General features: G+C 36.5%; 2 protein-coding genes across 2 annotated transcripts in view; both read right to left on the bottom strand.

Annotated features, from left to right (window-relative positions):
• The window catches only part of KCND2 (potassium voltage-gated channel subfamily D member 2), a 483,863-nt gene extending 469,883 nt beyond the window's left edge, over positions 1-13,980 (bottom strand). Inside the window, exon 1 of the mRNA XM_019668213.1 lies at positions 12,645-13,980. Within this exon, the coding sequence (XP_019523758.1) occupies positions 12,645-13,759 (1,115 nt within the window). The 5' untranslated portion in view covers positions 13,760-13,980. The remainder of the gene's footprint in view (positions 1-12,644) is intronic.
• Positions 13,981-14,809: 829 nt separating this feature from the next.
• LOC109396423 (translation initiation factor IF-2-like) overlaps positions 14,810-14,960 on the bottom strand; it is a 13,975-nt gene continuing 13,824 nt past the window's right edge. Inside the window, exon 3 of the mRNA XM_019668212.1 lies at positions 14,810-14,959. Within this exon, the coding sequence (XP_019523757.1) occupies positions 14,826-14,959 (134 nt within the window). The 3' untranslated portion in view covers positions 14,810-14,825. The remainder of the gene's footprint in view (position 14,960) is intronic.

Genomic DNA, 14,960 nt, shown 5'->3' with positions numbered 1-14,960 from the left:
ATTATTTTAAATGGTTTGTTTTTACCTCCTGTCAAAATTTCAGCTCAAGGTCAGCAATATTCCAAGATGATAATAGTAGAGATTGGCTCAACATACATCCTTCTAGATCAGAGGTTCTTAAAATTTGATGTGAGAAATAAAAATACAGTTGTCACAGTTCCTACCTCCAGAAACTATTTCAGTTGTTTAAGGTAAATGCCAACAATCTGCATTGTTAATAAATATCCCAGATGATCCTAATTCTGGCGGTCTTCAGGCCACACTAAGAATTTGCTCAATCAACTGTATATATGAATTTTGTAATTATCTGGAAGTTATATATTTTGATCAAATCATTTATATTTTCTATGAAAAGGCCTTTACATTCTTCCAATATTATTATGTATTTACATTATAAAAATTTATATACTTTATGGCCAGAACCAAAAATAGTTCTAAATCTTTTGTGAAAATATTGGCATAGACACTGTTCATTATGTTAGTGGAAAACCTGCTTTACTTTTCTTTAAAAATTCTTCAGGCAGTGGGATAACTTCCTTTCTTGGATAAACAGAGCTGTAAAAAATGCTACACTTTCTTTCTTTTCTTTAGCTGCCAGGAAATTCAGAGAGGATTTTATGCTCAGTAATGCTCTAGTTAGCTTAATTTTTATTCTTCATCATTTCCCTTTTATCTTTAATACTTGCACTAGTTTATTTAATCTTTGAGGTTCATTTGACAGTGAATTGGTTCAAATCCTCTTTAAAAATTGGCAGAGTAAATAATAATAAAGGAATGATTAACTATATAATTTCAAAACAAGTTTACCAAAGACAGGATTTTTATAATTTGGTAATCCAAATTGATTAACTATTGAATTTTCAAGAACAAAAAGTTTGGTATGGTGACTCAAAATTCCAAGTTTCTAAATAGAAAATAACTCTTGATTTAACACGTATTTTCAATCAATAACTCTTCATCTTCGACAATCATTTCCTGCCTAGTTGTCTACTGAATGATACGCTACAGGCTTCTCTTGTTTTTCCCTTCCATAATATTTCTGGTTTATGCAGAGTCTTTCCTTTTCTCTCTCTCTCTCTCTCTCTCTCTCTCTCTCTCTCTCTCTCTCTCTCTCTCTCTCNNNNCTCCCTCTCTCTCTCTCTCTCTCTCCAGCTGTACATATTTAATGTCTACATTTCATGAGTTTGGGGATAAGTATACATCCATGAAAATCACCACCACCATCAAGGCCATGGACATATCCGTCACCTCCCAAAGTTACCTCCTGCTCCTTTGCTACTTTTGCCTTTACAAGAAAAAAATATCATATTTAACATTATTTTAATATCAGATATTTAATAATAATAATATAGTAGCAATCTTTCACATAGCACCTATATTGGAGGTAATGTTCTAAGAATTTCACGTACTTATATTTAATTTCCATACAAGTCCTATGAGGTAGGTATTGCTCACCCATTTTTTTTACAGATGGGTAATCTCAGGTACACTGAGTTTAAATAACTTGACCATTGTCACACAGCTGGTATTTATGTCCAGGTCATCTCTAATCTATTCCCCTATATATTTAGGATCTTTTTGAGGAAATCATCAAAGGACTATTGTAGGACAAGGGATCTGATTTTAAATAACATCTGATAGAGTTTTTATATAGAAAAATACAAAGAGAAAAAGTCCCATATGTCACCACAGAGTCCTCTTTTAACAAAAGTTCTGTAGACTCATGGAAAAAAAATTTTTTTTTAGTACAAAAAGGTACAAAATGAAATACGAAATTATTCTTTATACCTCCCACATACCCAAACTTCTTATAAGCATTATCATCAATAGTTCATTCTGTGTCTTCCCAGAAAAAAAAAGGAGAGGATACATATACACACATGTATAACATTTATTTACACAGCCATACGTTTTATATTGATGTTTGTGTGTGTTTGTGCTTCTCAAATGCATATTTGAGTATACATTATACATTCACACATATTTTAGTAGTATCTAAAACAATAGGTATAGATTCAGAAGCTGGGTGTTGAATAATGTGGAAAATAACAAGGAAAAAGAAGTGAAAGGAATGTGAATATCTGTAAAGTGATTTCGTAATTAACTCAAAGTTTGGCTTAAAGTAGTATATTATAGAACATATTGCCACAATTTACTACGTGACCACACACACACAAAAGCCTTCCTTTAATTGTTTTTGAAATAAAATAATCTTACTTTTCCTTTAGGTGATTATGAAGGTAGGTGGACTCTTTACATGAAAACAACAAAGTCCTTTGTAAAATCAATAGACACTTCACTTGTCACTACACTAGGACCATGCCAATCCGGAATAAAGTGCTTTATTCCCAGTAAGAAGTTTATAGCCATTTTCTAAATTACATTTCTTTTCTTTTTATTAGGATAGTTAGTTATCTTTTGATATTTTGCATCAAATTCATGTAATTTTTAAAACCCAAAGCACAAATGCTATATTAAAAAAAGACAAACAGATCAACATATTTACACTCTAAGTTAATTATGCTTTTTGAAACAGTTGCTTTTTATTGCAAACATAAAAATTTGCAAGATTATCTATGAAGGATTAAAATAACATTCATTTTAATTTACATAATTAAGAATTTCCTAAAATGAAAAAATATATCTCACGAAAATGAAAACAAAAAGATGGGGTAGGAATATTTATACAAAACGATACAGATTTTAAAACAAAGGCTGTGACAAGAGACAAAGAAGGACCCAGTAATCACTTCTGGGTATTTATCCAAAGAAACACAAAACACTACTTTGAAAGGACATGTGCATCCATATGTTCATTGTAGCATTATTTACAATAGCCAAGATATGGAGGCAACCTAGGTGTCCATTAATTAATTAATGGATAAAGGAGAGGTGGTACATATATACAATGGAATAGTACTCAGCCATAAAAAAGAATAAAATACCTTGCCATCTGCAACAACATGGATGGACCTAGAGTGTGTTGTGCTGAGTGGTGTAAGACAAAGAAAGAAAAATATCATATGATTTCACTTATATGTGGAGTATAAACAAAATAAACTAACAAACAAAACAGACACAAAGTCATAGGTACAGAGAACGTTTTGAGGGTAGCCAGATGGAAGGGGGGTTAGGAGGTGGGTGAAAAGGGGGAGGGATTAAGAAGTACAAATTGGTTGTTACAAAGTAGTCATAGGGATATAAAGTAGCATAAGGAATACTCTCAATAATATTGTAATAACTATGTATGGTGTCAGATGGGCACTAGGTTTAGCAGGGTGATCACTTTGTATGTTATATAAATGTCTAATCACTATATTGTACACCTGAAACTAATACAATATTGTATGTGGATTGTAACTGAAAAACTTTAAAAATATTAAAAAGGCTTTCCTGAAATGAAAGTAATTTCCTCTTGACATTTATCCATATATCGTATTTTACAGTGATGTATATCTTTGAATGCCTATGATATGCCTTGAAATTAGCATACTTTTCTAACCACAGTAATATTCTGATAAACTATACAATATGAATGCAGAATATGTGAATACTTTCTTGGTTGTAGATGTTTTCAAAAACTTATACAAAATACTGTAAAATACCAGAAAACCGTTTGATTTTCAACTCCAAACCTTAACCTTAATTTCACAAGAATGAGTAACCCCCAGCCTTGTGAGATATTTTTGATTTGATGTTTTTCATATTATCGGCTTGGATAGGGTTGGCCTTAAGTTCAAACACATAGCTGAAACTAATTAAATATTTCCATATATTTAGCTTCAATTTCTGTAGCAAGATGAAAGAAAAAAAAACAAGTCCACATTCAAAATTAACAAAGGATACTAATTATGAGTGTGTAATTGGCATCAACTTCAACACATGCAAAGGACAGGGAAGACCAGGACTTTTTCCTTCATGATGGCCCTCGTAAATCCCAGGTTGTTCCACCAGAAATCAAGCCTCTGGGATAAACTATTGGTTAGGATGGAGAATTATCTGAAGGGCAAATGTTTTCATGGAAATAGAATGCTAAATTGAGAAGCCACACTGAATTCCCTTAAATTCAAGAACTATTTTCACAAGTTACTCATCTGGCAAGCACAGGTCATTTTTTTTCTGTATTTTTATGCTGTTAATCCAATTCTTGTTCTTCCAACACAAGTTCTCTCCAATTATCCAATCATGATTGTGCTTTACTCTCCAGCATGGTGATTCTTACCTAATCACCGCCTCTGTAAGTTTTCGTTTATTATATTGGCTATCCACATGGTCCAAATTTAGTTTGGGTTTAAAAATATACACCCTCCAGGCAATTTTCAGATTTCAACACATGTAAACCATTTTTTCTTACAAACTCACAAATACAACAAAACACCTGAATAGGATATATATGTACCTACTGCAATGTGTAAAAAAAAAAAAAAAAGGAATAAAAATTCTTTAAATAGAATCCAAAGCATATGTGATATTCTTGAACATCAGCATTAGAAATGATAACTGTAAGTCTATATCCAAAATAAATAATAATCCCCAGTCATTTTCCAAATAGCTCCATATCAACTGAGAACCACTTTTGTCTTTTCAGCTAAAATTCATTTTTTCATTTGAACTAGTTTTATTTTTGTCAGGCAGGTATAATTTAATCATGCATTCTTAGAAAATACTCCATTTTTCTGGAAAGTCTCATGAATCAAACTGTACATAAATTTTAAGTTAAGGTAAGTATAATAAATCTAACAAAGAATGAGGATTTAAACATCGTGAAGATATTAATGTTAAAATGGCCATTGAAAAACATTTAAACGTTTCAGAGCCTGTGCTCATTTTAACACAGAAATCATATTCGATCTCTATCATGCTCATAACGCTCCAATATCTCCCCATTAGTCTTGAATGATACCAGAAGGATTTATTATGGTCTACAATACCCTACGTCATCTTGTCTTGACTACCTTTCAAATAGCGTTTGCTACTAAGCCTGCCTCTCTCTCCCTTTGCTTCAATTGCAGCGGGCTCAGGTGGAATACACCAAGCCTCCTCCTGTCTTCAGGGCTTTGTACTTCTTTGCTCTCTTCCTCTAAAGCTGTTCATGCAGATATGCACAGGATTTCCATCACTCCTTTCAGTTAGCCGTCAGCTTAAATAGTCCCCTTGGAAAGGGCCTTGTCTGTCCCCTTTTCAAAATAATATACTTCTTACCCTGATTTATTCTCCTTGTAGCAGCCACCACTACTTGGCATTATATATTTATGGGTTTTTCTTCTGCCTCTCTGACTAGAGTACATAGTTCTTAAGGTCAGGAAGTTTGTAACTATGTTTACTATTGTGGTCCATAGCAGGAAGTAACTGATCAACAAAACGCGTTCAATTGAATTGAGCTCTATGCTTCACACTTTGATTTCCTGAGAGTATGTGCTACAGGGAAAACTTTGGGTTTCCAAAAGCGTGTTACTGCTATTAAAAATAATACTAATAAAAAGTGAAGAAAATGAGGAAGATGGAAGAATGAGGTCCACATCAGGGCAAAGAAGACAAGACCTTTTACTTTTAGAACAAAATCTTCCCATTCTATTTGACATTATTTCAGCTGTCATCCGACTCTTTCAATGTTATTTTTTTCTCAGTATTAGCTTCTGATAAATCACTCCCTGTTCACCTCACACTTATTATGATTCAACTTTCTTTACATACAGACTTGTCAAAATTCCCACTGAAAAATGCACGGCACCATACCAGGATACGTATTCACACATATATTTACGTTTTGTATACCTGCCTTTTAATTGCTCAGAACAGGAACTTTTTCCCGAGAGAAGCCATATTTACCTTATATGCCATTTACGGACAATAATTTACTATTTTTAAACAATTCCATTTTATTCATAAATGACTGAATAAAGTGCCAGCTTGTGTCTACTGGGCAAGAGACAGAACACCTTTCGTGTCACAAAGTGCCATCAAAGTATCTTTTTGACTCATGGACTCCTTGCTGTTCTTATTTAGATAGGGAACTGAGCTTGAAAGTGAAGGCCTTTTATTCCTGTGTTGATTCACTTACATTATAAGATATCTCCATATGCTTCCCAGAGGCATCTGCACTTTACCCAGCCCTCACCAGAAAGCAAACTGCTTAAGGAAAGAACTACCGACAGCCATTAATCCTAACCTTTGCAGAAGAATTAGTTACAGATCAGAGTGGAGAAGTCTCACAGCCCTCCCTACTGCAGAGAGAAAAATAAAGAGGGTAGGCTGTAGTACATTCAAAGACAAAATGTTCAAATAGTAAATTTCAATTGTTTTTAACAGTGAACAAAGCAAAATATCACATTAGTAGATTACTGCTAATGCTGAGATGGCACGGTTCCCTGGCTGGGAGCTCTCCATGGTACTCAGGTCTCATCTCACACCATGGCCAGCAACACACCCATGCAGATTTCTCCACATTCAAGTACTAAACTAGTAGGTAATAAGTCCCAAAAGGTATGGACCCAAACCTCAAAAGCCTTTCAATCTAGTTACGAAGGCAAGCAGTAAAACCATAAATTATATATAAAATAGCACTTACTAATGTCAAGAGTAATTCCAACTATAGATGATATAGACTTAAGGGGTGGAGAAGGCTTCATGGAGAAGGTCAATGTTAAAGGCTGGCTCTCAAAGGAGAAAATGAAAGGGCAAAAGAGTCCAGTGCAATCTACCAAAGCAAGGAGCTGAATAAATGTGCGTGGAAACATAGAGATGGTGTTTCATCCCTGGGCCTCTTTTCAGTACCGGACCTTATCCCACACTGTCAAATTCAGCTGCGGAAGCCTGTGGGCGAGTGGGAGAAACACACACACACACACACACACACACACACACACACACAGAAAACAATGTAAGGCAAATGGAGAGTAGAGGAAAAAGGAGAATCATTATCACAGCTCTGAGAAAAAAATAATACTTCTTTCTCAGTAAATGTTATTTTCACCATTCCTGTTCTGTCAATGAAAGACAAGTTAACCTGTAGAGTTTTAACGACCCACAGGGCAACTCATATTTAGGTAATTTAGGCAAAATGGTTGACTGACTCTCTTCTCTATCAGGCCAGGTAAATACTCCCCATGGCCTAACAGTTCACCAGATGAGAACACATGGTTGTGTTACATCAACGGGACACCGTCATGACAAACCCCAGCGCTGTGTGAATAAATGCAGAGCTAGGAGTGACACTGAAGAATGTGGAGTGAGTCGCAGAGAGTAGAGCTAGAGAGAAATGTATTTTATTAATGGAATAAAGAGCAAATATACTCCTTTTTTAAAATCCCTGTAGCATCAGCAGTAGCCCCCAGACAGTTATTATTGCACATTCCTAGATAATGTTTTAAGGTCTTCAAAAAATAAGTAAAAAAATGAAATTTCATAAAATCCTGTTGCTATTTCATTTTATAACTATGAGCAACCCACAAACAATATCTTGCATGTGGAAAATGATGGATTTTAAATAAATAACAGCTAAGTTTCCTTTCACCAGGCATTCAGAAATTCAGTAATAAGGAATGTGAATTTCATTAACTCGTTTTTACAGATGAGTATAATTGGGAGAAAGCTTTACACAAATACAAAATACATGAATTAGAATTAAATGAAGTAACTATCCAAATAAAATAAGGCTAAGTCAATCTGTAGTCTAAAGGGAAATTCTAAAAGAATTTAATAGACCCACTGAAATTTGGAAAATGGCCACTTCTCTAGCATACTGTACTAAGAGGACACATATTATCTCTTCCTGACATACCTCTGTCTGGCAACCACGTAAATGCGTGTAAAAAATTAAGATGCACACATTTTTAAAATGTGTATATTAAAAATATACACATTTTAAAAATACATATGTCATGTCAAATATTGTCTTTAATTCAAATGATGACTAAAACAAACTAAAGACTCTTAAGATTTTGTTACCTGTAATGCTAAAAAAGGGATATATATCACATTTTTCTACATTTCTTTAAAAGTTCATTTTTGACTCCCATCAATGAACATGTTCTATAAAGAACTTTATAAAAATAGGTGGTAGTATGCCAAAATAAAAATGAATGTTACTCATAGAGGATGGCTCTTCAACAGAAAGATAAAAGGTACCTTCCACCTTGTAAAGATATATTTGATTAGCATGTTAGCAACATTTATGTAAGATGCTGGCCAGGAGAAAAGAATTCCATCATTATCAATAATAACTGGGTAAAACAAAAGTCTCTACATAAATGATTCTGCAAGATATACATACTCCCAACATTCCCCAAAGTTATGCAGTCAGAATAGAGATGAATAGGAAGATATTTAAAAGTTTGTTCTTTTTAATAACATATATTTTATAGCACATATATGTCATGCAACATACATATGTTTATATTATAAAATATATAACATATATTTATTTGTTGTATATGATATTTATAACATACTTGTATGTTATATAAAATATAACATATAGCACATATTATATATCTAAAACCCTGCCCCAATTATGCCATTCTAAAAGGGGGAATTTCCCTGATATCTTGTTAGAAAAATTGCAATGAAAAACTATTTTGCTTTTTTTGTTTTTTTTTTAAATCACAATTTACCAAACCTATCAAAATTGAAATATTATAGAGCTGGTGTTTGAGAGTCTTATAAATAGACAACTACACTAAGCTTTTTCTGAGAGTACAGATGTAATTCTACCATATTTGTTTCTGATGAATGTACACTATAAATGAACTCTTTGTTTTCCCAGATTTGTTCAGAAATCAGAATGCGATTTATGTAGTTAAATCATAAAGTTTCATTCTAAACATGAACTTTACAGAAATGCCATGTGGTAGCCTTCTTTCCTGTATTGAAACTTCATGGAAACAACTTTGTTTTAAAATTAAAGAGGTGGTATGGATCGCAGACATGACACTTCTCAAGTTAAGTTTTATGTCATGAGGAATACGATCTGTTTTTTAAAAAAGGACCTAAATGATTGGTAATCATGGCCAAGAATGCAGACATTGCCTGACATAAAAGCTCCTCAAACCATTTCACGTGTCACCTGGCACCACTTCTCACTCAGAAGTCACGAATGAACCTGAGGTACAATGTAAACTGATGCTGGACCTTGTTAAATATACTTTTACAACATAGTTTTTTACTATTGGTGAACATTTGGAAATGTCCTGAATTTGGCAACATTTAAGTACTCCCACCTGAATGAAAAATAAGCAAATAAGCACTGGATGCTATTTCCCAAAGGTCATTAGGACAAAAGAGGGGTTTCAAGTTCTTTTTCTCCCAAGGCAGTAATTAGAGTTTACACTAAGGAAAGGAGGGAGGTAGGGGAATAAAAGTGTAATCAGGGCTTAATGCAGGTCAATAAATATACACAGAAAGAAAGAATGGAATCGAGGATCAGACATGTATGACCACTCAATCTGAACAGTGTTTTAAAACTTCTGTCATTATTGCTTTTATTGACTTTTTTAAATTATGCTTTTGATGTTTCCTACTTTAACTAATAGGAAATAGGTAGACTGAAAATTATATTTTAAAGCATTAGTTTTACTGACAAATTAAATAATTACTTATATAATAAGCTTGGTTAAGTCAGGGAGCACAAAAATGATTAGATGAATGCACAATAGTTCTAAGATAAACCCACTCATTTCTTCAGACCAAAAATACCAGCTGAGTATTGTCTAAAATGACCTGAAAGGGAGCAGATAATTCTGCCAGTTTTGAGTTACAAAGCTCTTGGCTATTTCCTCTCATGGGTAATGTTTATATGAGCTACAACTTTTGATAACCACGATTTAGGATTCCATTTTCACTCCTATTATCATCAATTGATGAACATTAACTCCATTAAAAATAATAGCCATGTAAAAAGAGCTCAGAAAGTGTAATAGGAATTCTTGGTCATCTATCAGACACAGCTTGCTATTAGCTTTAATTTAACTACTGCATATTTTACAGAAAGTTTATACCTTACACTTCAGTTTATAAGTATAAAACTACTGAGTCAAAAATAAATTCAGGCAATGGCTTTTGTTGAACATTTTCTATTCTTAACTAAAGCTGTTGAGTCACAATGCAACCAAAGATAAGACACTGAAAAGGCAGGATTTAAAAAAAAAATCTATTTCTCCAGGAAAATAAATTCATTTAATTATATTTTGATGAGAAACTGAAGACATTTTCCTAAGAAACTATGCTATATTATAAAGCATATGCTTTGTTAAATGTTCACATTTTTTTCCAAAAAAAATGGGTTGTATTTTGATTGTATCAACATTTCTATATCTTAAAAGTATGACTGCTATATTCCATCAGGCTCATTAACTAGCTTAATTCCTGAAAATTAAACTTTTCAACTTCAGTGAATCTTAAGTCTTAAAAGTTACTCCCATTTTGCTTCCAAGTTCCAAGAAAGTGTATATTTAATTTTTCTAATCCACTTACATACAGAACATGGGAACTAAATCCATTTCATAGATTTTACTTAGGCACCATGATTCAATTTCTTACATCATTTCAAAAAGTAGATGCTTATTAGCATTTTATTTATATAATAAAAAAGTTATTAATGCTTAACATTTCCTCATTTTTTCCCTTATACACAAAAATAACTTTCAAAATAAAATAAAAATTTGAAAGTCACTCCAGGAAACAAATTTTAAAATAATACTAACTTCTTATGTCTAGAAGAGAACATCTAGCTAGATGAAATTAGAATCTCATTAACATTTATTATAATAATACCTATATTCAATCATATAGACAGTATATAGTATTAAAAGGATTCACTGATATTTTATGAAAAACATTGCCATTGTCACCAAATTTTTAAAAATATATTTCCTTTTGATATTTATTACTTTATTGCCTCTTAACACAAAGTCCTCTTTTTTCTACATATGTATTTCTAATTTGATGTCCTATACTAATTTGTACCATCCAATTACCCTTAATAAAGATTTCAAATGCCAAAAAGACAACAAGACCAATATATATATTCTTCTTTGATAAGAAGTAAACATCTACACTGATAAGGTGTTTTGAATCTTTCTCTAAAATTATCACAAAATAACCAACAGGATAAAAGAGACATCTAAGCAGTAGACTATGAATTTTCACTGATTCATTTTGGAAATTGTACCAGTAGGTCTTCAAAAAATATGTGAGACTAAATCAAAACCGTAAGTTTTTGTATTTTACTTTACCATAATTTCTTACTTAACTTAGCCAAAAATTCTTCACATATAAAATATTCCATTAGTTGGCCATATGACAACAGGAGAGAATCTGTTCAACACAAGATGTCTAATAAAATTAGGTTGATTTTAAACACATTGTCATTTAAAGAAGGCAATTAAATTAGACAGAAACACAAAACTTAAAAAGCAGCCTTGGGGATAACTTTTTTCTCATAGCCATTACCAAATCCCTACTGAACTGATTAACTATGCAAGAAAAGCAGCATAAAGCTAAAGAAAGGGCACTATTACTACTTGGCTTGTCTCAGGACTCATAAAAGTAAAAGGCTCTAACCATCTTATTTTATTAGATTCTCTAATATGTAAATGCTGCTACTTTTCTGCAGTTTGATTAACATTATTAATCATTTAATACCTCTCCATTTTTCTACAATCTAAGAAAAATCTTAATTCTTGCTGAACATTTGTTTTAAAAAAACATTCATTCGGAATATGCCCCTTTGCTTGCAAAACACCATTATCCCCAAATTAAAGAATGCACAAAAGAATGCTAGGAGAAAATCAGAATGCACAATATTCTACAATGCAACCAGCCCTTGGTGACCATCAATCTCACCAGACACCGCTCTATATTCTTCATGTGTTTAATGGTCCTGGACCCACTGGCTGATGGGATCTGTAGTTTCTAAAAAAATGTGTGGATGACAGTCATTTGCTTCTTTTTACTTGAAATTATGAACTTAAGAGTCTTGAATATGTTTCAAATACCATTCCATTGCATTTTGTAGAGTTGATCAGTTTCAGCCCTGACATTCAAAAACTGAATAACTTAGCAGCCATAATAAAAGTGCATATATATGAATATGCACATATAGATTACCAAATCCTTCGATAATGATATGTATAATCTATATTTTAAAATGTAAAATAACTATGGTTCTTAGAGGGAAAATGTATGCCAAAAGTATGTATTCATATGAAAATAATACTTCAAATATACATGGAAACTTTCATTTGAATACACTGACACACTCTCCAGGCACTTCAATATATATTGTGCATATTCATAACTTTATTGGGGCACAAATTTTGTTTTTCAATTTCATTATTTTTTATGTATTTGTACATATAATATTAATAATCTTTCCCTATATTCAGGAATTCTAAAATGTCTTTGTTGTATTTATCCCTTTCAGGCATCAATAGTCAACATCTGCCAGCAAGCAACTCCCTAAGTACTTCAATCTCTATGTCATGCCCATTTAGATCAAAAGAGTTCTGCAAAACCGTAATGCTTTCTTAAACCCATTTAGGAAAGGGGAAAACAATAGTTCCTCTAATTTATTTCATAACTTTAATGGGTCCATAGTCACCTCACACGTATCCAACCTCCATCCCATTTCCCTTGATGGCACCTACCCTAGTGTTGTCATGGTGACGATGGTATACCAGAAGGCAGCAGGGATGCTGGTGAACTTGCTGGCCGAAGACCCCTTCTCTGCGTAGAACATAACTGTAGCGAAAATGATGATAGCCATGGTAAGCGAAAAGAGCAAGAAGCCCAGCTCTGAGGCGCAACTCTTCAGCGTGTACCCCAGGATGCGCAGGCCTTGCGAGTGGCGGGAAAACTTAAAGATCCGGAAGACCCGGAAGACGCGGAGGGTGACAAAGGCTCCGCTGACATCCTCATTGTCTGTCATCACTAGCCCAATGTAATAAGGCAGGATGGCCACCACATCGATGATGCTCATGACACTGCGCACAAAACGGTAACGACTTGGTGCCGCAGCCAGGCGAAGCAAGTACTCAACTGTGAAGATCATGACGCAGGCCGTGTCCAGGCAGAAGAAGGCCACTGCATACCGCTCCCCACAGGGCAGCTCCTTGATGTGGCCTGGGCTAGACCCACATGGCACGGTTTCCACCACATTAGCGATGACGGAGACGGCAATGAAGAACCCGGTGACATAGTAGAACACCAAGGCCATGGTGCTGGTGTGGGGGTTCTCAAAGGCCCGCCAGACCTTCTGCCGGGCAGTCATGGTGGGCAGCGCGCTCTCCCCAGTGTTGTCGGTGTCAGCATCATCCTGGAGACGCTCCGCATTCTCTCGCCTGCGATCCTTGTACTCCTCATAACAGCAGTCGCCAATAATTTCTGGGATGAGGCCGAAGAAGGCCAGCTCTTCATCATAAGCAGAGATGCACTCATGGCGAGGGTAGTGGAGCTTCCCGGTGCGGTAGAAATTCAGGATATGGCGGAAGATGTCGGGGTCACGGTCAAAAAAATACTGCTGAGTCTCTGGATGGTAGAAAAAGTCCCTCTCGGAACTGCCCAGCAGTGTGTCTGGATATCGTTCCAGGGTGTCCTGCCATGTTTGGAAACGGGTGCCACTCACGTTCAGCACAATCAGAGCATCCTGAGTCCTTTTTCTCTCCTGCCTTGGGGGAGCTGGCATGGGCCCCGAGGCCACAGGCATCCACCCGATGGCCGCTGCCCTTGCAAACGGCAGCCATGCTGCTACCCCCGCCGCCATGGCTTCTTGAAGTGGAGGCACCAAGGGCAATGAGGCCTCCTAATGGGTCAGAGTAGCCACAATCACCCAGTTCCCCTCGTCAAACAAACACTACAGAGAAACGTGGTCCGGAGGTGTCACTCTTATTCCAAGGTGGGAATCCTGGTGAAATCACAGTTCTCAGAAGGGCAAGTTGCCCTCAAAGACAGGTATTTGGAAAATACGATGTCCTGACAATCACGACCAACACAACCTGACCAAACCTTTTCCAGCAGTCGGACCAGGCCAGTCCTGGTACAAATAAGTATACAGGTGACTTTAGATGCAGCAATTTCTTCAAACAGGTGTCTCTGGTTTCTCCCCGACACAGTCTGGATACCGTGGGGTCAGTATGCGTCGTTTAAGGTAGAGAAAACCAAGGGCAGTCACTTAGTGGTGAACCCTTCCACCTTCCCTTTCAGCTCTTTCAAACCTTCCCTGTCCAAGGAGCCCTTCCCGCCAAAGCAGTCTCAAAAAAGGCGACCTGTTGTAGCTTCCCAGGTGCAGGCACAGCCGCTGCCCCACGTTTCTTTGGGAGTCTGGTCGCCGCTTGGACTCCTTGGGCCGTATTTGCAGAGATGGAGGTGCTGCTCGGTCGGCACGGTGGGGGGCGTTGAGACAGATCCTCCTCCCCCTGGTCTACAAGCACCCCTTGCGTCTGCCAAAAGCGTTCGCCCAATCGCCCCTTCACTCTCTTTTCAAGTTCAGCTCAGGTGCAGTGTGACAGTTACGGAGCCCGGGAGCTGGCAGCCGCCGCCGCGGCGGCGGCAGCAGCGTCTGCCTCGGCGAAGAACGCGCCTCGCCGGTGGTACATACCTGGCCAAGTGCGCGCCGGGGCTGAGTTGCATAGAGACTTTCTCCTCGCTGTGCACCAGGAAAGGGGAAAGCAGAGAGGGCAGCTCGCGAGCAGCCGGATCCGAGGCGCTGAGGGAGCATAAATAAAGCTCAAGCGAGCTCTTTTTCCCCTTCCCCCATCCCTCCGTGCTTCCCTCCTCCTTTTCACCTTCCAAAAGCCAGGCGCAGGCAAGCCGAGCAAGCAGCAACAAGTTCAAAAGGTGCGGGGGAGGCGAGGACGGAGGGGACGCTCTCCTGCCAACTTACTGCACCGCGGCTGTCGCCGGGGCCCGAGCGGCGCGGTGCGGGGCTGCGGGGCTGCGGGGCGGGCGGCGGCGGCGCGGCGGGG

Source organism: Hipposideros armiger, unplaced genomic scaffold (assembly GCF_001890085.2).
Source record: "Hipposideros armiger isolate ML-2016 unplaced genomic scaffold, ASM189008v1 scaffold_521, whole genome shotgun sequence".
NCBI lineage: Eukaryota > Metazoa > Chordata > Mammalia > Chiroptera > Hipposideridae > Hipposideros > Hipposideros armiger.
This window is presented reverse-complemented; position numbering and strand designations above follow the sequence as displayed.